The sequence below is a fragment of the Panthera uncia genome, chromosome C2 (genome assembly GCF_023721935.1).
Source record: "Panthera uncia isolate 11264 chromosome C2, Puncia_PCG_1.0, whole genome shotgun sequence".
Taxonomy (NCBI): Eukaryota; Metazoa; Chordata; class Mammalia; order Carnivora; family Felidae; genus Panthera; species Panthera uncia.
Window position 1 is genome coordinate 58,192,021 of NC_064810.1, and position 27,831 is coordinate 58,219,851.

General features: G+C 38.1%; 1 protein-coding gene across 2 annotated transcripts; it reads right to left on the reverse strand.

Annotated features, from left to right (window-relative positions):
- LOC125920959 (cell surface glycoprotein CD200 receptor 1-like) lies at positions 1 to 27,755 on the reverse strand. Of its 2 annotated transcripts, XM_049628183.1 has the most exons (9): positions 27,390 to 27,754; positions 11,402 to 11,470; positions 8,168 to 8,227; positions 4,570 to 4,890; positions 4,203 to 4,451; positions 2,464 to 2,569; positions 1,882 to 1,927; positions 707 to 1,213; positions 1 to 185 (listed from the first exon to the last, which is right to left on the reverse strand). In XM_049628183.1, exons 1-8 carry the CDS (start codon positions 27,454 to 27,456, stop codon positions 1,073 to 1,075), a joined length of 1,059 nt encoding a protein of 352 aa, XP_049484140.1. In that variant the 5' UTR covers positions 27,457 to 27,754; the 3' UTR covers positions 1 to 185; positions 707 to 1,072. The 2 variants fall into 2 exon arrangements, with proteins under 2 accessions (XP_049484140.1, XP_049484141.1); XM_049628184.1 differs by lacking the exon at positions 11,402 to 11,470 and having other exon boundaries at positions 27,390 to 27,755.
- Positions 27,756 to 27,831: the final 76 nt, after the last annotated feature.

The window sequence follows — 27,831 nt, forward strand, 5'->3', positions numbered from 1 at the left end:
ATGAAAAAATGCTTAACATCACTCATCATCAGGGAAATGCAAATCAAAACCACAATGAGATACCACCTCACACCTGTCAGAATGGCTAACGTTAACAACTCAGGCAACAACAGATGTTGGCGAGGGTGCGGAGAAAGAGGATCTCTTTTGTACTGCTGGTGGGAATGCAGGCTGGTGCAGCCACTCTGGAAAACAGTAGGGAGGTTCCTCAAAAAATTGAAAACAAAACTACCCTACGACCCAGCAATTGCACTACTAGGTATTTATCCATGGGATACAGGTATGCTATTTCGAAGGGGCACATGCACCCCAATGTTTATAGCACAAACCCTTTTGACCTGGTAATTCCACTGAGAGAAATTACTCTATAAATATACTGAAACAAATATAAAGAGATATATCCATAAGAAACATTCTATGTGGTATTGGTTATAACAGCAAAACATACAAACAAAGCTTAAAGCAATCTAAATGTCTATCACTAGGGCTGTGGCTATTTAAATTATGACATAACCATACAATGGAATGTTTTATAGCTATTAAAAAGAATGAGGTAGCTCTGCTTGTATTCATGGAAAAGATCTCCAAGACCTATTATATTATAGCTTTCTATCAGTACAGAAGAGCATCACGGTATGTTCCCATATGTATCTTGACAAGGATATGGTATATATGTAAAGTCTTATAAATGTACACACATACATACCTTCAGCATATGTATGTACACAAAATTTTCTGGAGGACACATAAAAGCTGTTGATGGTTGTTCCTTCTGCAGAGTTCTTTCTTGAGGAAACTCAGTTTTCATGATCTACTGTACTAAGCAATTAGAATATTTTATCATGAGCATTTGCTTTCTTTGTAATGATATCAGTTCTTCAAAGGACTAGTTAATAGCAGCTCACATTCTAAAATATCAATTGTATAAGTAAGGATATGGAAGCACACACTTTAAAAGTCTCTATCTTCTCAGAATCTTTGAAAAGCTAATCTCAGAATAGGTTTTGCATTGTAGAACACCAAGAAACTAAACATGGTAGCTGTACTGTATCTTTCTTCATTTGACCTAGTGCTAGATTCCAGTAATGTATGAAGTATGGAGACACAGCCCATCAGCTTCATTTTGTAACACGTCAGACCTCTTCACCTGGCTCACAGTATCATAAAGTGGATTGTTCTTCTCTGTGTAGCTGGCATAGGGCTGCATTTCATCCTAAGAAAGAACTCAAAAGTCAAAATCAATTCAAAAAAGCCAGAATCATTTCCTAACTGCTGCCCACAGCTTTAGTTTCTACCAATAGTGCTTGTATTTGTATCTCTGGGCTTACATGGACATGAGAGAAAGACTTTTTTCTATTATTTTATCAAAAACTGTGCTGGTTATGTAGGTCTCAGTGTCAGATGAAAAAGATTGCGTGAAAGTAGGAATGGAGAGAAATTGAAGTAATACAAGAGATATTTCAAAGGCGAAGGTCAAAGACTTGGTAAGCTACTAGTTGTGAAATTTGGAGCAGGATAGGATTTAAGACCAGGTAAGAGGAAAATGATGATGGTATTGAGAAAGGGAAGTCAAGGATTAGAGATGGTTTCGTGGGGGAGGAAAGAACGATTCAGTTTTTCCAGGATTACAGGCTAAATGAGGAAAACATTCTGTGTTTTATAAGATATAGTTCTTGAAATGAAAAAATGGTTTAGGGTGCATATAAATAGTAACATGGTAGATAATTAACGAAATAAGTATGCCTGACTATTAGCATCATAAACTTAGAATTTTTACTTTCCAATTAAAATACTAACATGATGCAAATTACAAACTATGTGGCTATATTTTCAGACCATGTGATGTACAAATTTGAAAATATTCTTTTAATATTATCTTACCTCCTCAACAACTGAATTAGCTTCTCTTTTTTTTAATTTGCATTTTCTATAAAAAAATAACAAGCTGGAGTCAATGAAGGAAACATCATTATTTAGATTGAAAATGAGAAAACAAAACAGTATACTATTGACAAGTGTGATTCATTTTTTGATAGAATTTAAAATAAATCAGAACTGAACTACCAGAAATAAGAATGCTGCTTTTAGTTAATACATGTAGACAAGATAATTCTGGATGCTGGGATGAGGATGAAATTACGCAACAGAGCTTGATATACAGGAATAAATGTGATACCTCCATTTTATTACCTAAATTATTATAATCCTTTACTGATATAAAAATTTAGCATATGCTATCTCTCCCAAGATCCTGTCCTAAAGGGCCTAATTGACTGTGCTTGCATGCCTAAGTGACCAAGCAAAATCCCCCTGTCATTTAGAGTAGTCCAAATCTAACATATTTAGGATGTGCTTCTTGATTATGGGAGGTTGGTGTTAGCATATTAATTTCACCTATCAGTTCCCAATTTCTGACCCCTTCTAGCCCAATAAAGCCGAGGAAGAAAAAACATCAGTCAATACCTGCAGACACGGATTTTCCAAAGGCAAATGGATCCCACAATGACCAAGATAATCAAAATAGGCAAGATGATATATACAGTTCTGACGTATACTACTGACTGGACTCCTGTAAAAATAGACACAAAAAATATATGGTTTATCTGTGGTGCATCCAGACAAGGGAATATTATTTAGCACTACCAAGAAATGAGCTGCCAAGACATGAAAAGACACGGAAGAAATTAAATGCATCTTACTAAGTGAAAGAAGCCACTCTGAGAATGCTACGTTCTGTATGATTCCATGTACGTGACATTCTGGAAAAGGCGAAACTATGGAGACAGTGAAAAGATCAGGGGTTGTTAGAGGTTAGGGTGAAGGGAGGAAGGAATAGGTGAAGCCTGGAGGACTTTTAGGACAATGAAACTACTCTGTGTGAAACTACAATGGGGGATCCCTGCCATTTGCATAGTTCCTAAAACTCACAGAAGGTACACCTAGGGTGACCCTTAATTAAACTATGTACTTTGAGTGATAATGTTGTGTTAACGTTGGCTCATCGACTATTCCAAATGTACCCGGGTGGCATAAGTGATGGAGGCAGGGGAGGAGGGTGTGAATGTAGTGGGGCAGAGGTTATATGGGAACTCTGTGATTTCCACTCAATTTTGCTGTGAACCTAAAACTTCTCTAAAAACTAAAGTTTATTGAAAATAAATATATACTCATAAAATTATAATATATATGTATAAATATACATACACATACACACACATGTGTATGTGTGTGTGTGTGTGTGTGTGTGTGTGTGTGTATATATATATATATATAATGTTTCAAGGATGTCTCATAGTTCATGAAATTCAATTCTGTGATTTTATTGTAAACATTTCTGAGCCATTAAGAATCCAAATAATGGTTATAATAAAGTTGCTTTATCTGTTCTGATCCTAAGGTTTCTGGCAAGACATCATCCTAAGTCAGGATTTTGTGGCTTTAAGGATTCATGACTGGTGAATTCATATAGGACAGATATGGAAAGTAGATTTCTTGGCAATAGTAATAGCAGGGTGTTTCTCATCTCCACAATTCAGAAATAAATGGGGAGTTACGGCAGTAGTTGGAAAAATAACCTAATTCTGAGGTCACTGTTCTTCCAGGGCCTTGAAACTGACTGAAGGCATGGAGGCAAATTTCCATCATGTATTAAATGCTGTCAGCCATATAAAACTCAGTCTGACAACAGAAGAAGTCACCAAAGGAATTGCCAGCTCTGAGAGGCAGTGATTTTAAGACCTGGCTCCTGCTGTTCCCTGAATGGGTCCCCCAGCAGAGGGAGGTGAGTGGAGACTAAGCAGCCTGCCGTATGAGTGACTGGATCCTTCTTAAAAAGCATAAATATTCATTTAAAAATACACTTTATTCTTCTCCTAAAACCATAAGTATTATTTTAATAGTACATTCAGTACTCAAGGCAAGTTACTACTTGCACAGAACAGAAATAATTACCTTTACTAATTTAAATTATTAAATTATTTTATTATAATTATTAAAAAGTAAACATCATTTTTAAAATATGGCTTCTTAAAACAAACTTCTGCATTAGTCTTCTGGACATAATTTGAATGGTGGAGAAGAAGGACATAAAAGAGGGGCTGGAGAGATTATCCTTGAGTGAAATTGACCATACACTCCTTTTTCATTCTTCCATAGCTTCTCTGAAGGAATGAAATCATCATACAAAAGCTGGAATTACTAACCTGAATTCCTCTCAACGGACAGACTCTTGTTGCCAGTCAGATGGGACACAGAGCAGGACACATTAGACACCCGGTGGTCCTCCCAGCGGCACGAACTCTGGACGGTCACTGTGTCGTTGCCCAGTGGCTCTTCCACAGTGTGACAATCTCCCCCTGGGGTCCAGGAGATCTGCGCCGCTGGCTTCCCTGCAGCTGCCCTACACACGATAGTTCCATTCTCAAGTTGAAACAGGGTCACGTCGGGGGGCACTGCAGAGATGCAGGGGAAAATGCTTCAGTCTTAACACACGGATATGGAATAGAGAGAGACATCTATTTCAGTCCAAATCTGGTTATCTGACATCCCACAATATACGATGCTCCTTACCTAACACTTTCAGGTGATATCCATGATAGAAATGCCCATGAGTTGTGACCACTTCACACCTGTAATATCCATCATGAGTGATGGCCACTGGATTGATCTGAAGGGCGGGATTCCAATCAGGTCTGGAGTCCCAGGATATTGTCTCGTCACTACAGTTTATGGCCCTGGTCTCATTTGTATCTCTCCTGTAGGCTCTGGTGCAGGAAGGCTTGTCTCTGAGGATTATTTCCCATCTTATTGTTACCAGCACAGCTTTCTGGGTGATCGGAGGGCAAGAGAGCACAGCCTTTGTATTCACAGGTTCAGACAGGGAAGTGTTAGCTGAACACACACACAAAGCGAATGATGAAAGAAAAGGGTGATAAAGAAATCCATGTTAAATTTTCTACAACATATTCCATAAAGTATACTGGAACATGATTTTCTACGCACAAAATGTATATAACATATTAAAAGTATTCCAAAGATAAACTCATTTTCTCCTATATTGTGTGTTTTTAGATAATCTATATTTATTATATGTGTTAGAAATATTTTAAGGCCTGGGGCCCCTGGTGGCTCAGTCAGCTGAGTGACTCTATTTCAGATCAGGTCAAGAGCTCACAGTTTGTGAGTTTGCACCCCACATCAGGCTCTGCACTCACAGCACAGAGCCTCTTTGGGATTCTCTCTCCCTCTCTCTCTGCCCCTTCCCTGGTCTCTCTCTCACCAAATAAATAAACTTAAAAAAAATTAAAGAAATTTTTAAGGGCTTAAATTTGATTCAGAAGTTTTGATATGTAAGAAACAAACAAAAAACACAATATAAAATTAATGGACAAAATCATTATATCTAATATTTCGGCCATAGAGACTATTAGGTTTCTCTAATAACTCAAGCTTCTCAGGATAAAAAGTGGAAAAGTTGAGCCAGGAGAAAAATTTTCTCTCCTACGTTTCAGTGCGAGACAATAAATCACTTAATGTCAGAATGAAATGCCTATCCCCAAAGGTGGGAATTCAGACAAACATAAATATAAGAAGCATGTGGTACTTTCATTATAAACAGCATGGCATTCCAGTTGACCAAGCTGCACAGTTTTTGAGTTGTTTTTATTTGGAGACTCACACAGTCATAAAATCAACAAGATCTTCCATCCTTCCTTCCCTTTGAATCACATGTATCCTGCCAAACAGTTCGCCTGTGAACTTAGCTCACAGATTGTGTCTGACTTTCTACCTAATTACGAGGAATAAATGGAGAAGTTCACTCCTTCTGTCCATCTTTTGAAGTAAAAATTAAGCCCTGCAACCTACAAGTATTCTGCGATATATAAGCTCTGGCTCTCCCACAAACCAAAATAATATGTCCATGGCTGGGAGGGGTTTGCTGAGAGCGGATTGGGGGCATCGCTTGGGACGCACCAGTGACTCAGGTGAGTGGCAGGGAGCTCATCACTCTCACATGAGCAAAACCAGCTGTGAGAGGGCAAAGCTGCTACCCAGATGGCACTTGTGAGTGCTAAACCCTGCAGTTGAAATCTCTCCTCTCCTCTTCTGGTGTCACTTGCTTCTTGCGTGATGGACTCATGCCCTTGCATTTCACAAACAAATCACAATCCCATAACTATGTGAAGCAAGGGGGAGGATTTGAAAGCAGGTCTAAGAGAGCAGTTAAATCCATGATTGAAGTGGCAACCCGCATGCACAGGGAAAATGCACCTTCGCCAAGGTTATAAATAAGCACGAAGGTGGCTGCTTGGAGAGCAGCTAGAGGTGGGTGTGGGTGAGCATTCAGGTGCTCAAGGGCAGGATGCTGAAGATGAAACCAGAAAGGGAAAAGGCTGGTGAGGAGGACATTGTAAATGTTTTTTTGTGTTCTCAGGGGTTTGCACCCCTGCTTGTGAACAGTCTAAGGTTTTAATATTTTGCCCGATATTGAGCCTCAAGATCAGACTCTATTCTTTTAAAGGAAACTACTAGATAATCAAATAATCATACGCATTTTAACAGGGGCGCTGTCTCCAGAGAAGTAGCTCCCAGGGTGAGCATCCCAAGCACCATGGACAATCTCTGTTCTTTCACCTTCCTCTGCTCTAGGACCCTCCAGCAATCCCCCTTCACCTGTGATGGGACTTCTGTGATTCCTGTCAGTCACCCTTTCTTTGTCCTCCTCTTTCTCTATTCACACCTGTTGCGATAATTTGCCAGTGACCAGTCACTCCCCCAAACTCAGTGGGGTTGGCACCTGTCTAACAAATATAATCTCACAGCCCTGTGATCAGCTACCGTCATTTCACCTCCTGCATCACAGGGGGATAGCGGGTGGATTCTCCTATTGGCTCCAGAACCAGCAGTCACCTTCCAGCTTCTCTGCATTCTGTGTCTATGACTCTCCTCCAGGCTCCTCCAGCCCTTCTGCACACAGACCAATCCCTATGAGATTTGGGGCTTTTCCTTTCTGTCCTCACTGCTAGATCTTAGATTACGACCCCATCACCACACACCTGGATTCCTGCAGAAGTCTCCTGACGTCTGTGTCCGTCTCAAATCTCTCCCCTCTTCGGTTCACACCTGACCTTGCAGCAGGTCCAGGATTCTGGGACACGGGTGTGATCCCCTCCATCTAACACCCCTCAGAGACCTCTCCCCGCCCGAAGACAGCACTTACATGTCCTTGTGTTGCCTTTGAAAGCCCTCTTTTGCAGATGGACTCACCTTTGCCATCTTATCACCCCTCAGTCGCCCCCACACTTCGCAAAGAAAACACCAAGCACCGCTGCATATCTGGGTCTTTCCTCGCATCGTTCCTGCAGACTGGGGTGGCCTACAGACCACTCTTTGTCCACGAAAACGCTCCTCTTCCCCTAAGAGCCATTTCACACGCTGCACCTGCCGTGAAGCCTTCTCAGAGCCTTGCTGCTTCGCCTTCTCCTCTACACTCCCAGCACACTTGATGTGAGTGCTCATCTCCTCCGTCAAATGCCATCTGTGCTGACATCTGGGCTCCCCCACGAAATGAGCCCCTCAGGGCGCTCTGGGGCTCTAGCTACTCTTGTTTGTCCCCGTGTTCCCCACATGGCCTAGCACAGTGCCTGACAGGGAGAGCTCCATAATCCTCAGACGGAATGTGCACTGCCTGGGGGTCATTCAGGGTCCCTCACACCTCGGCACTCAGACCACCATACTCCTCCTTTTCTCCCTGGAAGCCCCCCCCCCCATGTCTTTCCTATGCCACCAGGGGAGTGACATTCTTATCCTCAAGGACAGGAGGAGAAGTGGAGAGAATTCTAGAGGAGAACAGATCTTGGTTGGTTGGTTGGTTTCGTTGGTTTTAAAATCCTCATCATCCTTTAGCCTCCCCACGTAGTTCAGTTAGTCGTCCACCGTCGCTTCTCCAAAAAAAAAAAGGGGGGCGCCTGGGTGGCTCAGTCGGTTAAGCGTCCGACTTCGGCCCGGGGTCATTCAGGGTCCCTCACACCTCGGCACTCAGACCACCATACTCTTCAACCAGGCTCAGGATGGCCCCTTGACCAGCCCATCAACCGTGTTTCTAAGGAAGTTCAACACTTTTTCCCTTTAGTTCTGGCCTCTAGAAAAAAATTAAAAAACATATTACCTTCCACAGGAAGTATGAAACTATTCTGTTGTCTGTCCATAAGTGAACTGTTGGTTGAAGCTAGAAAAGGTTGAGAGAAAAGTACATGAAAGCAATTTTAGAGACTTAAATGGAGTGCAAGCCACTGTTTATCCACATCATACATACAACATGACAGAAAATTAGTTAACTGTAACCTAATTCCACAAAAAGCTTTACAAAGAAGAAATTAGAAGTTATCCCATCATTATGTGTAAAAAATAAACCAAATCTCCACTGACAACTCCAAGTTCTCCCTCAAGTGAAGTAAATTTCCCATTTTATTTTTACCATAAATGGTAACTCTTTCCTTCTTTCCCTCTTGCCTTCCTTCCTTCCCATCATTCCTTCTTTCCTTCCTTCTCATCCTTTCCTTCTTTCCTTCCTTTTTCCTTGCCTTAAGTGAAGTGTTGAGGGCAACTAAGAGGACTGATAAGAATAAGAAACTGCAATGAGCGCCCCCCCATCCCTAGCTAAGGGAACTGTCTGGTGATTAAGGCCACCATGACAGACAAAGGTTAGTTCAGTACATGAGGGATTTCTCTCATGGGCGTTTTGGCCTCTACAGCCCTGAGAACTCCTCCTATTTTAAAGATACAGACTGTTGTCTATGGAAAGTTCAAAGAATTTAGTCATGATTGATACCTTTAAAGGGTTTTCTTGTATCCTTTGGATTTTACTTCATATGCCCTGTAGACATTGTTACTTTTAGTGATAAAGTACATAATGTTCACGCTACAAACTGTTATCTTTTTACCATTTCACCGGCTTCTCATTTTAGCCATCTCATGTGGGAATATTAGCAAGTTAGTTCTTAGCAGATATAACTAAATCCATGTCTGGATCGTATGGGATTCTCTTAGAAGAGCCTGGTCTTGCATTAAGTGATGTTTTCGTAACTGATTTGAGAGAAGTTTTCAAGCATTGTGTTGAATGATCTCCCAGTAGGCTGGAGTGTGAAAGAGACCTCTGCTGGGGCTCCTGGGTGGCTCAGTCAGTTGAGCATCTGACTCTCCATTTCAGCTCAGGTCATGATCTCACGGTTCATGAGTTTGAGCCCCACAGCTGGCTCTGCACTGACAGTGTGGAGCCTGTTTGGCATTCTTTTTCTCCCTCTCTCTCTGCCCCTCCTTGCATCTCTCTCTCTCTCAAAATAAATAAAAAACTTAAAGTAAATAAAAAAACAAGAAAGAAAGAGACCTTCTGGTTAATAAAGGTATTCCAGTGAGTGGAGGTGCATGGAGAAATCTGCCTCTAGAATCAGATACCAAATTCTCCTACAATTGAGCAAAATATTACTCCTTCCAAAGAATGCCCTGAGAAGAAATACCAGTCAATTACCCCTGAAACTTCTCATACCAAAGATAAAACCCACAAGTTCTTAGGTACTCTTAAGTGTGCAAAATAATTATTTTCAGAAGAGGGAGAAAAAAAATACTTGTTTTCACAAATATTCCTGATTATTTTTATGATGTTGGAAATACTTTTTAAGTTTCATTAATTGTTGATATATGAATCCTTTAGTTTTATTATCTCGACTGGCAGCTAGTTGCCATAGAAGGCTGACTTCATATCAAGTATCACATCTTCACTGAAAATAGAAACCATTCTTACGCAGTCTTCCTTGAAGCTCTGTATACATCAAAGTAGCAAAATAAATGTGTAAAACTTCTGATCAATGAATAGTCCTGTGATTTTTTTCTTTAATTTCTTTATCTGAAACCAAATTTTTCCTGGAAGTTCAGAAAGGTTATAGTTTTCGGGGCACCTGGGTGGCTCAATTGGGTAAGTGTCCAACTTCGGCTTAGGTCATATCACAGTTCATGAGTTCGAGCCCCACATCAGGCTCTGTGCTGACAGCTCAGAACCTGGAACTTGCTTCTGATGATGCGTCTGCCTCTCTCTCTGCCCCTCCCCCTCCTCATGCTCTGTCTATCTCTCAAAAATAAATGTACATTAAACAAAGATTATAAATTCACATTGTTAATGTCAGAAGTCCAATTTAACTCTTTCACAATGTGGTGTGTGTGTGTGTGTGTGTGTGTGTGTGTGGAGAGATAGAGAAATGTGAATTGTGTTTTTTTACATATATCTATAGTACAAAAGTAACTTAATTACTCACTATGTTAGTCCCTTCAGGCTGCCGTAACATATAATAACCAACGTGGTCACATAATACAATAGAAATGTTCCCCCTTATATTTCTGGAAGCCAGAAGTCTGATTCAAGGGGTCAGCAGAGCTGTGTTTCTTCCAACACCTTTAGGGAAGAATCCTTCCAGCTTTCGGTGGCTGCTAGCAATCCTTGGTGTTTGTTGGCTTGTAGATGTATCATTTCAATCTCTGCTTCCTTCTTCACACTGCCTTCTTCCTGTCTTTTCTCTTCCCTTCTGAGGACTCTTGTCATGGCTTTAGGGCCCAACTCTCATCCAGGGTGATCTCATCTCAAGAGCTTTAGCTTAATAACATCTTCGAAGACCCGTTTTCCAAATATGGCCACACTCACAGGTGCTAACTGGATATTTCTTTGGGGGAAGAGGGATGACATTCAACCTACCATTTTGGGGAGGGGGCACCATCTATGCATTGTCCCCAACCGTTAGATTTATAGTTTATATAATTATTTTACTTATACTTTTTAAAATATATTTTACTCTGTAGTTGACCTGAAACTGAAATTTTCTAGATAATGAGTAATTGAATGAAATTAGAAAGTATATTTATAAGTCCAGGAATGCATTTCCAGGAAAGGCTGGAATTATTTTTTAATGAAGTAAGATATATAACAAAAATAAAATTTTAAAGTAAAAATTAAAAAAAACTAACTGTAATGGCAACTTTGGGAGACAGTAGACCTGGGTGAGGAACACAGAAAATAAATTACTAATATCTGCTAAGACCTAATTTTTTAAATCCATGTTTGAAACATAATAACATGTTTTAAAAATTAAATGAAAAAATTTTTGATATGCCATTGGTCCGTTTAGGGATCACATTCTTGACTAATAAAGCATATTCTGTATTAAAGAAGCAAAGAAATAATTTTAGAATGAAAAATTTAGGAGCACTCTTAAATAATAAAATAAATATTTTATTTAGACAGTTTTAGACAATACAGTCTATAAATACATATAAGAATTCAAGATCCTAAAACATGAAAATTATGCCAGCATCAAGCTCATGTCTAGTAGCATTGTCATTAAAAGATGATCATTACCTGCACTGTCATTGTCCTTGCTCATTTTTGGCCTTAATCCGTTGCTTGGTGTAACCAGAGTTCTCGTTTCTGCATTTACACATTCCAAAAAGACAGATGGGGTAATCAGAGGAATACACATTAGTATTTCTGACTCCTACTTAAAATCACACTTTTTTCATGTTCTTCAGGCCATGTTTGGATTGCAGTTACCAATAAAAACATAAATTATGACAGGCAAGCAAGTCTCAGGACAATTTGCCCCAGGATGAATTTTTGACCTGAACTTCCTACCTGTTTGGGATACCCCTACCTTAGATCCAGAGTGCAGACACCTGCACCCTCCTGTCTTTACATTCAAGTCAAAGTATTTCTTTTTTTTTAATTTTGTTTAATGTTTATTTTACTTTCTGAGAGAGACAGAGAGAGAAAGGGGAGGGGCAGAGAGAGAGGGAGACACAAAATCCGAAGCAGGCTCCAGGCTCCGAGCTGTCAGCACAGAGCCTGATGTGGGGCTTGAACTCATGAACTGTGAGATCATGATCTGAGCTGAAGTCAGTCACTTAACCGACTGAGCCACCCAGGCACCCCTCAAGTCAAAGTATTTCTTCATTCTGGCTTATGTGCATTTAGTCTACCTCCAATTGTGAAGAAAAGGGGTGGGGGTGGGGGGGGTACTATGTATTACAGACTGTTTAGGCACCAGTGAGTAGTTCAAGAAAGTTTAGTAGTGATATATTCATTGGGTTCTAGTATGGAACAAAAAAGGATTTCTAAGCATTGTTGAAATTACATCACAAAGACAACTGACTGTTAAGTTCAAATTTTGCAAGGCAAGTGGGAATTGCCTTGTGGGAATCCCACTCTAAGTGGGAATTGCCAATAAACATTTTTTTTGAGTGGCAACTCCTGGCAAAGTGTTCACCAGGCATAGAGACATCATAGTAAACAATGCCCTCTACTCTCCAAGAGCTTAAGATCCAGATGAGGAAGCAGCTATGTACATAATTATAAGGTAAAGTTTTCAGAGTGGTGACAGAAGTATACATAACGTCCAGGAGTTAAAAAGAAGAAATGTTTAAGAGAGCAAAGGTAGGAGATTAGGGAAGACTCCCTACAACAGATGATATTTGAACTGCATCTCAGTAGATGAAGAGTTCTGCAGGAAGATAGAAGGAAATCTTTTTGCACACAGAAAGAAAGTCATTTAGAAGAAGATATGAAGCCACATGGGATTTTCAAGGAATTACAAATAGTTCAGAATTGCCTTTAAGTGAGAAAAAAACAGATGTATAATTAGAGTTGAGGTGAGATAGTGGCAGGTTCTCACTGTGGAAGGCACAAAATTCCTAGAAAGTGTTCACAAGGAAATGATACACTTCTAATACATCTACAGTAAATGTACCTGATCGGCAAAGAGACACATTTTAGAGTAAAATTTAATGCACAGTGTTTTTTCTGGAGAAATTTTGAATCCACTGCTCCCATTAACGACCATTTTCTTCAATAAAACATTGTTTTAAAATAACAATTTTTGAACACTTACACTAGGAAGAAACTTGGGATAACTAGCAGATGTTATTTATTACAGCCTCTCCATGCTGACAGGTATTTTTAACCGCATTTTACAGATAAAGAAATGCAGACTCAACAGTAATGAAGCAGTTTGGCCAAAGCCACCCACCCAGCTTGTCAGCTGCTCTAATTGCCCAATTATTCTTATGCAACTAGGTCCTACCTCAGTGTATAGAAAGCAAAGGTTGGATCCTAAGAAATGCGCTAGGATAAATACACTACCCAAATCAGTCCAAATTAAGAGAGTTGAAGAAGCAAGCCCAAATCATGTTGTGGGGGAAACACTGAGAGACAAAGATCGGAAAGAGCACATCAAATGACAAGTCCATGGAATTAAGATTATAATGGCCTATGAACACAACCATTATGAATTCTGGATCTGAATGGAAATCATTCAGGAGGGTCGAAATTCGTGGGCCATCACTCCCTCAGTAGACTGTAAGCTCCATGAAGGTAGGGAGTTTCATCTATGTTTTTCTTTCCACATGCTTAGATGAGTGCTTTGCACAGCTACCTGGCATGTAGCTAGCTCAAGCTGCATTAAAAAGATAAAAGTCAACACAACTTTATAGCAAACTGTAACAAGATATGAACAGTTAGTTTGCAGAAAAAGAAGTACAAAAGTCTCTTAGTCATATAGAAAGATACTAAACATTATTCATAGCAAAAGAAATGCAAATTAAAACTATACAGAAATACCATTTCTCACCTATTATGCTGCCAAAGTCTAAAAATTTGACAATACTTTGGAGCTATAGTGAGATAGGCATGTCGATAGGCTCATGGGAATGTAAAATGTTACAACTTCAACAGAGGAAAATTTGGAAAAATATAGCAAAATTACATATGAATTTTTCTTTTAACCCAGCAATACCAATTGTCAGGATCTATCCTAAAGATACACAGGCAAAAGTATGAAAAGAATATATGCACAAATCTCTTCATTACAACATTGTAATTGGAAGATTTTTAAAAGTAACTCAATGGCTATTCATTGGGGATTAGTGTTCTAAACTATGGTACATCCAGAAAATGAAGCATAATGAAACTTTTAAAAAGAATGAGGGGTAGCTAGGGGCTCGTGGATGGCTCAGTCAGTTAGGCATCTGACTCTTGATTTCAGCTCAGGTCATGATCTCATGGTTAATTGGGCTCCACGCTGATGCTCATGGAGCATCGGGCTCCATGCTGATCAATGTGGAGCCTGCTTGGGATTCTCTCTTTCCCTGTTTCTCTGTCCCTTCCCCACTCACACACCCTCTCTCTCTCAAAAATAAACAAATAAACTTTTTCTTAAGTTTAAAAAAAAAAGAACAAAAGAAAGCTCTATAAACTATTATGGCATGATCTCCAAGAAGTATTGTTAAGTGAGAAAAGCAGGATACATAAAATTGTGTATATTACACTACCATTAATCCCATGGGAGGGATACATGTGTGTTCTTTCTTTCCTTGCTTATAATTTCAAAACTAAATGGATAAAATGGGAACAGGAATAGAAATAATATGTCTCTGAATATACCTGGTTTAATAGATTTGACTTTGGAATCAGGTAGCCATTTTACATAATTAGAAAGCGTAACCAAATATTTGGGGCATCTGGGTGGCTCAGTCAGTTAAGCATCTGACTTTGGCTCAGGTCATGATCTCCCAGTTCATGGGTTTGAGCCCTGCGTTGGGCTTTGTGCTGACAGCTCAGAGCCTGGAGCCTACTTTAGATTCTGTGTCTCCCTCTGTCTCTAACCCTCTCCCATTCACACTCTGTCTCTCTCTTTCTCTCTCTCTTTTAAAAATAAATCAACATTAAAAAACTTTTTTAAAGAAAGCATAACCAAGCTATTTGTAAGCACTAAGATTATAAAGCAAAGTGAAACAAATGTACCCAACTGCATTTGTTATAATTGGTTGCATGACCACATAGAGAGCAGCTATTCCAACTGACTTTCAAAACACAGCAATTTGACTGTGTGCCTCTAGTAGATTTTAACTTAAGGATAAATTGCAAAAAAAAAAAAAATCTTTAATTATCTCCAATAATCATATTGTTGGTGATAGTAGAAACTACACTGGAAAATATCTGGCTGTTTTTTAAAAAGTCAAACACATGCCCACCATATAACCTGACCATTTCAATCCTAGATATTTACTCAAAAGAAACGAAAATATATGTCCCCACAAAGACTTGTGCATGAATGTTCATAGCACCTTCAATCATAATAGCCAAACCTGGACACGACCTAAATACCAATCAACATGTATGTGGATAAATTGTCCATACACTGGAATAATACTCGGTAACAAAAGGAACACACAACATTGATGATTCTGAAACTCATTCTGTTGAATGAAACAAGCAGACACAAAGAGAATACAGTATACACCACACGAAAGAATGCTACTAACATAAAATGCTAACTCATCTGTGGTGCCAAACAACACATCAGTGGTTGCCTGCAGATGAAGACAAAGGCAAGGATGGACTGCAAACATACATGGAAGAATATTTGGGGAACAATGAAAATGTTCTGTATCTTGTTTGTGATGACTCACAAACTGTAACTTTTGAATAGACACAGTTAACTGCATACAAATTGCCCCTCAGTTTAATTAAATACAGTATCAGAAACATGAGATTTTAACACATGTAACATTAGAAGATGCATCCACACAAACAAACACAAAACAAAATGCAGGTGGAAAAACCCTTGACACTGAAAACAATGTTTAAAAAAAAAACAAAACTTTTCCATCTAAGTCAAAAGCATCAGTAGAAATAAGATTGTTTTGTGATTTTAGTACAAATGAAACCTCTTACTCACTTTGAGCACCAGAAGTTTCCTTTCCCAAATCGTCATTGTCATATGCCTGAGAAAGCATATACCATCCACCCACATAACAGACATTGTATGGGCATGACTGTGCAAAGCCATACTCTAAAGGCTTCCTCCAGTGGGGGGGAGGGGGGAGAAGGCTCTCAAGGGGAAAAAGAAAAAAGCTCTCAGAAAGAGCACAGGTTTTTTTGTGTGTGAGGTTAAACAGTTTTTAACTATTCTAAAATCCTGTGGTTGGCTGTGTTCTCCTGACTAAAAAAGTGAGAGATAGGCATTGTTGATAAATCTCCACTCCCAATAAAAACTCCTGTGTGAGTAACTGTTAGTAACCTAAATAGAACGTGGACTGTGTTATACTCAAAAAGTTTCTACAGTTGCTAAGATTCATGTATTATTTCTAAGGTGTGGAAACGGGAAACAAAAAAAGTTAAAGATTTCTTGCCTTTTCATTCATTTGGAGGTTTCTCAGGCAGAATGCAAACAAAGCAGTGAGGAGGCTAATACAATGAGTTTTAAGCTAAAAGAATGCTTTAATGAGGGCAAAACTGGAGCCTAAAATATTTGGCTATGCTCTAATAAGATACTCATATCTGTGCAAAAAAGAATCGTGTGGTATAGTTTTATTTTTACATTTCTTTTGACATTTCTTTCTAGGACTTGGGGCCTCAAAGCCAGTACTAACTAATTAGAAGTCATTCTTATTGCTTATTATGGTCTTTGTAAATTTTATTGATATTAATATTTAATTAATTTACTACTTTAAAAAACATAACACAGAATACATTGAAATATATTTCAATACAATGAAATCTGTGGGAATCTTCTGATATCTTACTCAAGGAAAACCAAATAATAGAGTTATTTCATTCTTCATTTGATGTTTCAAGCTTTCAAACTTCAAAACTCTGCAAGTTATTATAACAAATACAGTTCTGGACCATCGTGGGTCAAGCATTGGCTGCAAAACAGGAAGGACATGAGTTTTACTTCTTACTCTGCTTTCCTGAATCATTTTAGGTAATTGAATAAATGCACATGCTCTAGTTTTCCCCTCCACAAAACAGACTATCATTCTTAGTTAATAAGTAAAGAATAACTGATGAAAGGGATTCAAAGCACATTGCAAACAGGTATTAAATCCTCAGGGTATTAAACCCTGAGTATACTTCACCAAAGATTCAAGGTTTCGTTTAAAATAAATGCAACTTTGAAAAAATAAGATAAAAAGAGACTGGGAGGTAAACTATAAGAGACTCTTAAATACAGAGAACAAACTGAGGGTTGCTGGAGGGGTATTGGGTGGGGGGATGGGCTAAACGGGTGATGGGCATTAAGGAGGGCAACTGCTGGGAGAAGCACTGGGTGTTATATGTAAGTGATGAATCACTAAATTCTATTCCCGAAATCACTATATGTTAGCTAACTTGGATCTAAATAAAATTTAAAAATTTTTAAAAAGAGAAAAAATTAAACATTACAGGAGTTTTCAAGGGAAAAAATAATAAATAAATAAATACATAAATATTTTCATTACTGAGCCTGAAAAATAAAATAAGATAAACTAAAATAAATGCAACTTTGAGGCTGAGACCTTAATCATACAAAGACTCATAAATTCAAATTACATTGCCAGAACAACCTTTATTTAGCTACACTAAGCACATAACTTTTTCTAATCAGCAGTACAGTAGTCAGTACAATACAGAAACCTTAACTTTCAATCTTCTGGCTCCAGAAAGCTTAAAATACCAACATTAACATTTTAGTTAGTAAATGTTTGTGTTGTATTTTATAAAAATGCATATTGTGGATGTAGGTTAGACCTAAAAGTATTATTTCCCAACAGTTACAAATGGATTCAATAAGAAGTTGTGGAATTAAATTGTGTCCTTTCTCAGAGGTCCTGAGAATGAATTGTCACCCAAATAGGCTAACTGTATTTCTGCTCTGATGAAGTGGTTTTCACATTGTGATCTAGGAACTAGGGAAAGTCCATGATATTCAACAAAAAAATCCATGAACTTCATAACTTTTGGAGAAGGGAGCCTAAATTATAATTTTATTTCCGATATATAATTAAAAAGCAGTATCATCCTGTAGGAATAATTGCAAGCATCACCAATTTTCCCCAAAATTCTGTTATTTATAAATAGCAAACAAGGAATGCTTGGAATAAAAGCTCATGTGAACCTTTTCTCTACTAATAGTACCTGAAGACAAATGTGTTAATGTTATGATAAATTTTGGAAATAAAGGAAATGTTTTCTTTTCTACCTACTAATATAAGGATCAGATTATGATCACAGTAGTTTTCATTCAAATGGCACCTGAGTGAACCCCTATATTAGAGCTTTTGGACTGGTAGAGGGAAATTGGAAGCTACAATAATATTCCTTAATTATTTACTCAATTACAATGGTTAGGCACTTAATAAATCCCTATTTATCATGGAATTTCAATCTGCTGGGGACAATAGACATCAACCAAATAAATAATTATGTGAAATTGCAATAGCGATAAATGAAGTGTGAAAAATGTATCATGAGCAACTTATCCTAGTATTGAGGTGGTGGGCGACGCCCAAGATGGTTCCCAGTGTTCTCTCTTCTTAGTGTTCATATCTGTAAAACTTTCTCCTTGAAAACAACAAGAAAGTTCTTGACTGTGGATTAGACTCACTCATTCACTTAACAAATAGAATATAGCAAAGTGATAGATGTCACTGTTGAGAGTTACTTATAAAAAGACTGTGGTTTCTGTCCTGATGTGCTCTTTCTCTTTCTCTCTCTCTCTCTCTCTCTCACACACACACACACATTCTTGGGTTTCTGTGAGAAAATAAATATTTGTTTGGGGATAATTTATAATGGAACAATAGGTAATTAATACAAGATCCAATAGACAAGAAGCCGATTGAAAGAGAGAAAGAGACAGAGACAGAGAGAGAAGAATATCCTAAATAAAAGTACTATTATGTGCAGACAACATGTGCCTGGACAGCCTATAGACAACTAGGATCTGAAGAAAGACCAGGGCCAAAAAAAGGGAATCTCATCTTTTGCTATTATGCTATTTCATATCATGATTTCTGAACTTTTTTTCCTGGGACAAATGTATCTTCCTGCAGAAAGAGAACAGAAAAGAAAAATAGAAGTTTGCCGTTTTAGCAATGTGAAATGTAACATGTTTTTAAAATGAAAACTTTCTTCTTCATTTGTATTAAAGCTTAATATTTCAATGATCATGAATCCTTCCTTCTGAAAAAGAAAGAAACTGAAATGCAAAATAAGAGATTTCTTATTTTAAAGTCATATTTGTTATTTCTGCACTTGGAGTTTTTCCAAGGAAAAAAACTATTTTGAAAGCATTTGAAATTTTAGGATAGGGGCACCTGGGTGACTCAGTAGGTTAAGCGTCCGACTTCAGCTCAAGTCATGATCTCGCGGTCCGTGAGTTCGAGCCCCGCGTTGGGCTCTGTGCTGATAGCTCAGAGCCTGGAGCCTGTTTCAGATTCTGTGTCTCCCTCTCTCTCTGACCCTCCCCCGTTCATGCTCTGTCTCTCTCTGTCTCAAAAATAAATAAATGTTAAAAAAAAAAAGAAATTTTAGGATAAAAATATTTATGTTAAAGTGCTATAACTACAAACTTAAACATGAGTAAATCTCAAACATAATATTCAGCAAATGAAAGCAGCTATAAAATAATATACACAGTATGATATCATCTATGACAATACAAAAAAAAGCAAAATAGATGTCATTGTTTGGGGCCAGATATATATCTGGCAAAATATAAAGAAAGGCAGGGAATGATCATTCCAAAAAATATGGCTACCCTTACAGCAAAGGTTGAGGGGTATAATTGGGGAAGAACGGGCAATAGTCTATTTCTTAACTTACGTTAACATTCACCGTACAACTGTTCTTTAAAATGCACGTATGTAATGCACTCTGCAATATATACATTAATATAAAAGAAAATTAAAATAGTAAGTTCAAAAAACACAAAAAGTATAATTAGTACTTACATTTTTTTGACATAACAATGTGAGCAATTGATCCTTGTATCATAGCGTCAAGGATGCTGTGTTCTTATGCTTTAATTTATGAAAGTGATTTACATTTTCAAAGGTATTAATGTGGTAGCAGACAACACCTAATTAGGTGTTCAATAAACAAAATAATGGGTGGAAACCCAAAGTTCTAACAAAGACAAATTCAGAAAAGCACCAAAATTAGAGTAAGAAAATCAACTAATGTTTTGGTTCTTCCATTTATTACCTCTGCAGTCTTGCACAGATTACTCCCTGAACCTCAATGCTTCATCTATACATATAAGAATGTAGTATCTGATAACAGTAGTCATTCAATTCATAAAGGGAAGGATAATTATTTATATCATTGATAAATGGTATTAGGAAAACTAGCTTTTCATTTAGGAAAAAAACAGATTGCTATCTCACTTCTCACACAAATATAAATACAATGAACCAAAGATTTAAATAATAGATAATAGATAGAAGATAGATAGATAGATAGATAGACTAGAAGAAAACACAGATAATATATTTTTTAATCTTAAATGGGACATGGAGTGAGTAACATCTCGGTTTGCCAGGGAATGAGGGGTTTCCTGGGACAAAGGACATTCAGTGCTAAAACCAGGAAAGTTCCAGGCAGACTGGGACAGTTGTCGCTGTAAGTAAAGAAACCTTTTTTAACCCTGGTACAAAATAGAAACTATAAAATAAAATATTGAGAAAGATGACTATAGAAATAATTTAAAACTTCTATCTGGCAAAAAAGAAAAACAATGTGTAAGCTAACATTAGCAAACACCTATGGAATATTGTGAACATTGGTGTTAAAAAAGGCTAATATCCTCAAAAAAATATACAGAAAACACATAAACCAATAAAAAAAGAGATGGACATCCCAAATGAAAAATGGGCAAAAGATATGAACAGGACAACAAAAGATAAAGTTAAGTCATATGTTGAAAATTGGCTTAGCTGGTAACTATAATTATGCTCTTCAGATACAATAGAGAGAGAGAAATACAACACCCAGATGGTTTACAAAAAGGAAGAGTGAGAAAAGTTTAAGTAACAAGCTCTAAAACATAAGAATTCAATAATGAATTCAATGGATAAATAAAATTTAGAAAGAAAAAAGAATTGTGGTAAATAATAAATTTGACCCTAGTTTCCACAATGATATCATCACAAAGCCTGTATCAGTGGGTTAGGACACCATGCTAATAAATCGTATATTGTTGGGGTAATTTTTTTTCCAGCAGTTACCATCACATAGCCTTAAACCAGTTAATAGAAACAGATTTGGTCCCTGACCCAGGGCAGATGTTGTACAAATGTGTATTAGTGATCACAAGGGACAATGTGCTGAGTGGATAGTGAATATCCGTGCATATTGATATACAGAGATATATTTACTAGGATATTAATTCCAGCATAGTTCTTAATTCCAAAAAAAACCTGAAAACAACAAGAAAGTTGTTGATCTGTAAGGCCTAATTAAATAAGTTTCAAAAATAGTATCTATGAAAGATACTTGAAAACTGCAAAATTATAATTAAGATACCATCTATTGAATGTAAAATTCAGACCCAGGTTTAAGTGCTTTATATACAAAATTTAACTTAATCCTCACAACAACCCTAGACACTAGGTCAGGGGTGTTGGGTAAAATCTCCAAATTTTAAAGTATTGGCAACTAATTCAGATTTTTAAAAATGTTACATGAGCCAACTGAACGTGCCTGCAAGCCAGGTCTCGCCCATGGGCTGCCAAATTGCAGTCTCTGAGGTGGAAATTAGAGAAGAGGCCTAAGCCAGAGTGGGAAACATTCATAATGAGGAAGTTGTTGGAGGAAGCAAAGGTAGGAAAAACAATGAAGAAAAAAGAAATGCAATGCCTTACACCAGGGAGGAGATTTCAAGAAAGGAATCATCAAAATCAAATCATTCAGGAAACATCTTAAAGTAAGGACTAGGAGCGTGATTTTCTAACAAGAAGGTGGTCAGAGACCTTTAGGAGCTGTAAGAGAGTAGTGTTAGTACAGAGGGATGAACGCAAGATTGAAAGGAGCCAAGCAAAAGAAACTCTCAACAAAGGTAGACTTATTCTTTCAAGAATTTCAGCCTTGGAAGTATGGGAGAATGACAAGTGGCTTTCTCAAACCTGAGAGAGAGCGTGGGATGATATTTGGAACTGAGAACCAAGAAGCTATCTGATAGAGAAGAGCATAGCATATTTGAAGATAGAAAGAGGGAGAGCTAGAACTTACAAGTCAGACAGTAAAGCAGAATCCTAGAAGTACCAGCAGGACATGAGGCCAAAGAGGGGTCAGGGGGTGGGGGGCAGTGCTTTTGAAAAGACTGACACTTAGTCTCTAAGACAGAAGCAGAAAAGGCAAAAGAAGTTACAGACACGAGAGACATTTTGAGGAAGCTCATGTTGACAAACGTTTTTGGAGAATAACTACTTAGCGTCAGGTAGCTGTGCAGAGCTCTAGCAATGCAAAGGGTAAGGTCTCCACTCTCAGAAGGGTCATCATTTGGGGAAGTTAAAGAAGTCCACATTGGATGATAGGTAAGTCAGAAGCGAGCAGCCATCTGCTGAATATGAGAGACAACAGGAAGAGTTTGGGTGAAAATTACCTAAGACAGTGTTTAAATCCAGGCTCCCAGCAGAACTACTTGCAAAGATTTGTGAAAGCCAAGATCTCAGACTCTGTACCCTAATAATTCCAATTAAGTAGGTCTGAGATGGCATCACAGCATCTTTAATAATTTAGGCTATACAGGTGATTCTGTCAATCAGTTTATGTACTGGTTCAGGATAATCCTTGGGGAACATCTAGGAGGGAGCCAATGAACGATAGATAGATTGAGTGATTTTTTTGGAGAAGAAAAATCACTAGGTTTCATTATGTTGACCTGGGCATTTTTTCCAAAAAATTATCAATACCATAAAATGGATTCTATAGCCAGATATTCTCATACAATAGTTAAACCTTTGGGAAAGGGTAGTATTTCAGGGCAAACTAACAAAATGGCAAGGAAAAAGAAAATAAATCATTAAACAACTAACAGCTCACATGTGCACACACCCAGTTTGGAGAAGTGCCTTTACTGAATCACTGAATATTCTCAAATGATACCCTTTGAACACACACAGATTTCCCCCATGTTGATTGAAAGAAAAAAAAAATGTTGCTGCTTTCTCCTTCTAGCTATGATCCTTTCTCCTTTTGTTACTGCCAAGTGTCTAGAATTGAGTGGTCTGGACCACAGGCTCAATTTCCTCCACACCCACTCTCTCCTCAATACCAGCAACCTTGTGGTTCCTACACCTTTCTATTCAGAACACAATTTTGAAGGTCACCAGCTACCTTACAGTCAGACTTGTGGCCTTTCTTCAGTGCTCATGCTCCTGGGTTATTTGGAAGATTTTGACGCTATTAACCACTTTCCTTTCCTTGTAAAACCCTCTTGTTAGCCTGTACCACTACTCCTGTGTTTTGCCAGTCTGTGTCTCCCTCTCTGTCTTCTCCGCAAGCCTTTCTCTTTAGCTACGTTAATGCAGGCATTGCCCGAAGTCTCATCAGCCAATCTTTCTCTCTGCACCTTTTCTTATCATCCCCAGAGCCCCAACTAGGCCTCTAGACAGTTGACTTCTCCTTGTTTTAGCTCTGCAGTCATAGTTCAGCTCCCTCTGCCCTTCCCACAAGCTATTTGACTTGCCTAGAATGCTCATCCCTCAACTCTTCCCGCCTAGCTCTTTTCTGCTCATCTTCATCTTACACATCACCTTCCAAAGGGAAGTCCTCCCTGCCCCTCAGACCAGACTAGATTTACCAATTCCACCTTCTCTTTCTTCTTATGCACCTATGCATTATTTAATCTTGGGCACTGATTTATTTCATGCCTACATTTCCTAGGAGACTCTAAGCTTTGTGAGAACATGATTTTCTATCTTGTTCAGGTATCCCCAGCATTAAGCACAGTGTCTGACACATGTCAGACACACCCTTACTTATTAACTGACAGACTAACTGACCCACATTTTAGCCTTGACTTATTTTTCCTGAACAAGAATCTCAACCCTTTAGATGCTATCTCTCCCCCACGCAAATGCCTCCTGTCATTTCAAGTGCATCACATTTAAAAATCATAGATTTTCCCCCACACACTTGCCACATCTCTTTTACCCTATATTTTTGGTACTACAGATGAGTTTCAAGCATAGTTCATTTACAAAAAAGTTGGGTGATATCTTTAGTAATTCCTTGACCGATGCTGGACTTGATTTGCCCCTGTATAAAATGTAAGAATTTAATTTGAAGGTTTCTAAAGTCCTTCCCGTCTAAAAACACTTCTCAAAAGCTGTCATACATCTCTTTCATTTCACAAATGAGGAAATTATTGTCTAAAGAGAGTAAGCAATGTCTTAAATATGACATAGCTGGTGGATAAAATTATACCTTATGATGAACCTTTAAACCCAACACAGAGAGATATGTAAGAATTTAGAAATTTGGGGAAAGGAGATTGAGATCTTATTGAGAAAATGAAAAGCACCAAAATATTCAATTCATTAATCAAATTTGGAAGCAAAGAGCATTTAATAATATAATATATCTGGGGCGCCTGATGGCTCAGTCATTTAAGCTTCTGACTTCGACTGAGGTCATGATCTCAGGGTTTGTGAGTTCGAACCCTGCGTCGGGCTCTGTGCTGACAGCTTAGAGCCTGGAGCCTGCTTCACAAAACAACAGATGGTCCTCAATGCTTACTGCACAGTATCCAAGTTCCTCTGTCGAGCTATCAAGTACCCCTGGAATTCAGTCTTATTTCCCACTATCATGTAGCACACAATCTCTGTTCCATCAAGGTAGAGTTCTTTCTGTCCCTGAGCACGTTGCCTTTGTTCATGCCGCACATCTCTTCCTCCCAATGTGTATATCTGCCTTCCCCCATCTATCCAAGCCTATCATTCAAGACCCATTTCCTCCATTAAAACTTTAACATCTCCAACCTACTGTAATTTCTCCCATCTTTGGGTTTTTACTAGATTCATAGTTAATTTCAAGACTGACGGATTTAAAATGTTCTCCAATTATTTCATCTCAGCTTCATCTCCCTAGTTTATATTCCGAATAACTTTTAGGCACTCTTCACATGCTTGCACACACACCCTCCATAAATAATTCCGTGTTCTTAATAAAGACTTTTTATTACTTTATTAATTAAGCATGGAGGGTTAGGGGAAAACATTATGTAAATTCACAACTATCACAAGATAGAAAAGGAATAGAGGACTGAAATTTATGAAGACAAGCCCCTTCTTTTTTTGCAATTACTTTTAATCTTTTTTTTTTCATCTGTAAGCCATCGAATCTACCAACAGCCCTGTTTTGATTTTTATTTCCTTTTTCTTGTTACTGCCTGCCCCCTCGTGGAAGATAATGATAAATGATCAAAATTAGCCCGACGAAGAGAAAAAGGTGGAGAAGGAGTCCTTTTTAGTAACCACGTCCTTAATAACAGTGACTTATAAAAGGTAGAATCACATTGATTAGAATAGCAAAATATAATTTTAAAGCAAGAAAAATATGTAGAATACAGATGAGGGAAGAAGACCAGAAGACCAGTTGGAAAGCCTTGCTGTACAGTGGATGATTTAGATTGTATTCGTTCCCCGCCCTCAGGAGCTTTCTTAATAAACTTCGTCTACCAACAACCACGTTGCTTGAATTTATAAACAAATAAGTCAACAGAAAAATAAATAGATTTTTTAAATGCCATGTTTTACATTGAGTCTGCTCTTACGCACCTTTGTGAATTTATCTTGCACAAAAAAGTGTTATGTTTGCCAAAATACCGTTAAGCAGTATTAATAACTATGCAGTATTAGTAATAAAGACATAAAGTCATGCCCCGAGTAGTTTGTTTCTCATTATACTAAATTATTTCACGGTGAATTTATCATGCACATTTCTGTATCTAATATAATTTGGTCTTTGGTATCTTGATTCCAAATATTTGGATAACTTTATAATTATATGAGCACAGCTTTCAGAGATTTGATTTATGCAGTAAATCTTCTGGTTGTATTCGGAAATAGTTTTAAAATTCACACCTTTAAACCATTAGAATTCAAAATGATCAATTACGTTTTCATCCTGTTTTTTTTTTTCTTTTACCCAAGAGCCATAACGCAATTTGACATGAGTGATAAATAGCTCCTTGCTTAGCTGCCTTCCTTGCCAAGTTGGGTCCTGCATGGTTTCCCTAAGAGCTTTCTACTATTAGATCTCAACTAGTGAAAGATTTAGAACACCAGATGTGTTTTTAAGTGAGTAGTCTATTAAGCTTATAACTAAGTCGAGGCATAACTTTTTTCAGTGGTGTTATAAATAGTGGTACTTTTTAGTGAAAAGCATAATGCTTCTTCAAATGTCTAGCGATGCTTCCAGACCTGACCGGGTGTGACTCTGCCACAAACTAATAGTGTTGGATAAATCAATTCACCTTTATAAAATGGAAAAGTGTCTTCCATGCCTACTTCACTGGTTTGCTTTACAGATCAAAGGACAAAAAGTATGTGAAAATGCTGCCTAGAAAAGTAGAGGAATAATCGCTTCTCGGCCTTTTAGCTAAGATCAAATGTAGAAAAGTACAGGAATACTATATGGTTATTTTTCTTGTGTTCGTCACTAAGTTATCATGTGGAAAACAGACTTTTTTTCTTTTGCTGGAATGTAGGCAATACTTCAGTCTTTTCTTTTTTCGATTATAAAATTATAAAATTTAAAGCCAACTACACTGCTCCCTTGCAGCTGCTCCCATTTACTAAAAGTGAAACCTGAAAACTCCCTCCCACATCAACTCCTACCAACCCTCTGTAATGAAACCCGGACACCCCCACAATTGCCCTAAGTGTTTTACAAACTCCTACAGGAACCTAGATGTTGAAGAGTGTGTCCTTTCATCCAGAAAGTGTCTTTTACAGCCTACACATCTTAAAGGTAAATACAGACACCCATCCCAGATGCACCACTAAACTGTGTTATATTTTTAAAAGGCACCTGGCCATAGGCGGTTACCAAAAGCCATAAACTTTCCTAATTTATACTGTTAACAACATTGACCCAAGTGGAGGTGGGATTATTATTCAATTTTTGTTTTTTTGAGAGAGAGAGAGAGAGAGAGAGAGAGAGAGAGAGAGAGAAGAGGGTCAAAAGAACCTAGATGACCTGGGTTGCTACTAAAATACATTTCATCTATTCTCCCTCGTTCAGAAAAGGGGGGGAGGGAGCATGGGGAAATAAGGAAGTGGACAGTGAGGCAAATTATAGAGATACTTAAAAGGCAATAGGATACGAAGTAAAATAAGTAAGACAAAGAGCAAAGTAAGGACAACAAAGTGAAATAAATCCAAAAGTAACACCCTCTCCCATCTCTTGTCATTGCAGTATCTTGCATTGCTCCACAAGAAAGGCAAAGAAAACTCAGCAAAAGCTGAGCCAGGTTTCTCACCAGTCGTTCTCCTGTTGCTCTTCAAACAGAATTCAGACTTACCAGCCACTAAGGAGACAGTCAAAATCAGTAGAAGCCATAGGCCAAAAGTCCTCAAAGTGCAGGGCATTTCTGATGTCTTGCTTTCTGCCCTTTACTTGGTACTTTGCCTCCACACAGGTATGAGAGGAACTGCAGGCATGGCGAGGCTCTCTCTGGTCAGCTGCTCTGTGCTGGATCCTCTTAGCCCATCTGCAGCAGGACACTCCTTTTCTTCTGGCCTCTTGCTTCAACTCTGTGTCTGAGGCTGGTTGGCAACTTGGAATGAAAGAAACTCTTCTCTGGAACTTGACACAGCAATAGATTTCCTGTATGAAGCACTGAAGCAGAGACGGAGGAAGCAGATTGATTGACTCTGTCAGCTCATTGGTCCCTCTCTTACTTCTGCTCTACACAGATCAACTTTACAGTAAGGCACTGCATGCGCCCAAGATAAACAGATTTG

Bases quoted from the DNA above. Each gene is read 5' to 3' on its own strand.
- LOC125920959 (XM_049628183.1), bottom strand. From the start codon at position 27,456: ATGCCCTGCACTTTGAGGACTTTTGGCCTATGGCTTCTACTGATTTTG. The intron at 11,471-27,389 runs GTAAGTCTGAAT...GTGTAAATGCAG, and splicing joins GACTGTCTCCTTAGTGGCTG to AAACGAGAACTCTGGTTACA. The intron at 8,228-11,401 runs GTAATGATCATC...AACCTTTTCTAG, and splicing joins CAAGGACAATGACAGTGCAG to CTTCAACCAACAGTTCACTT.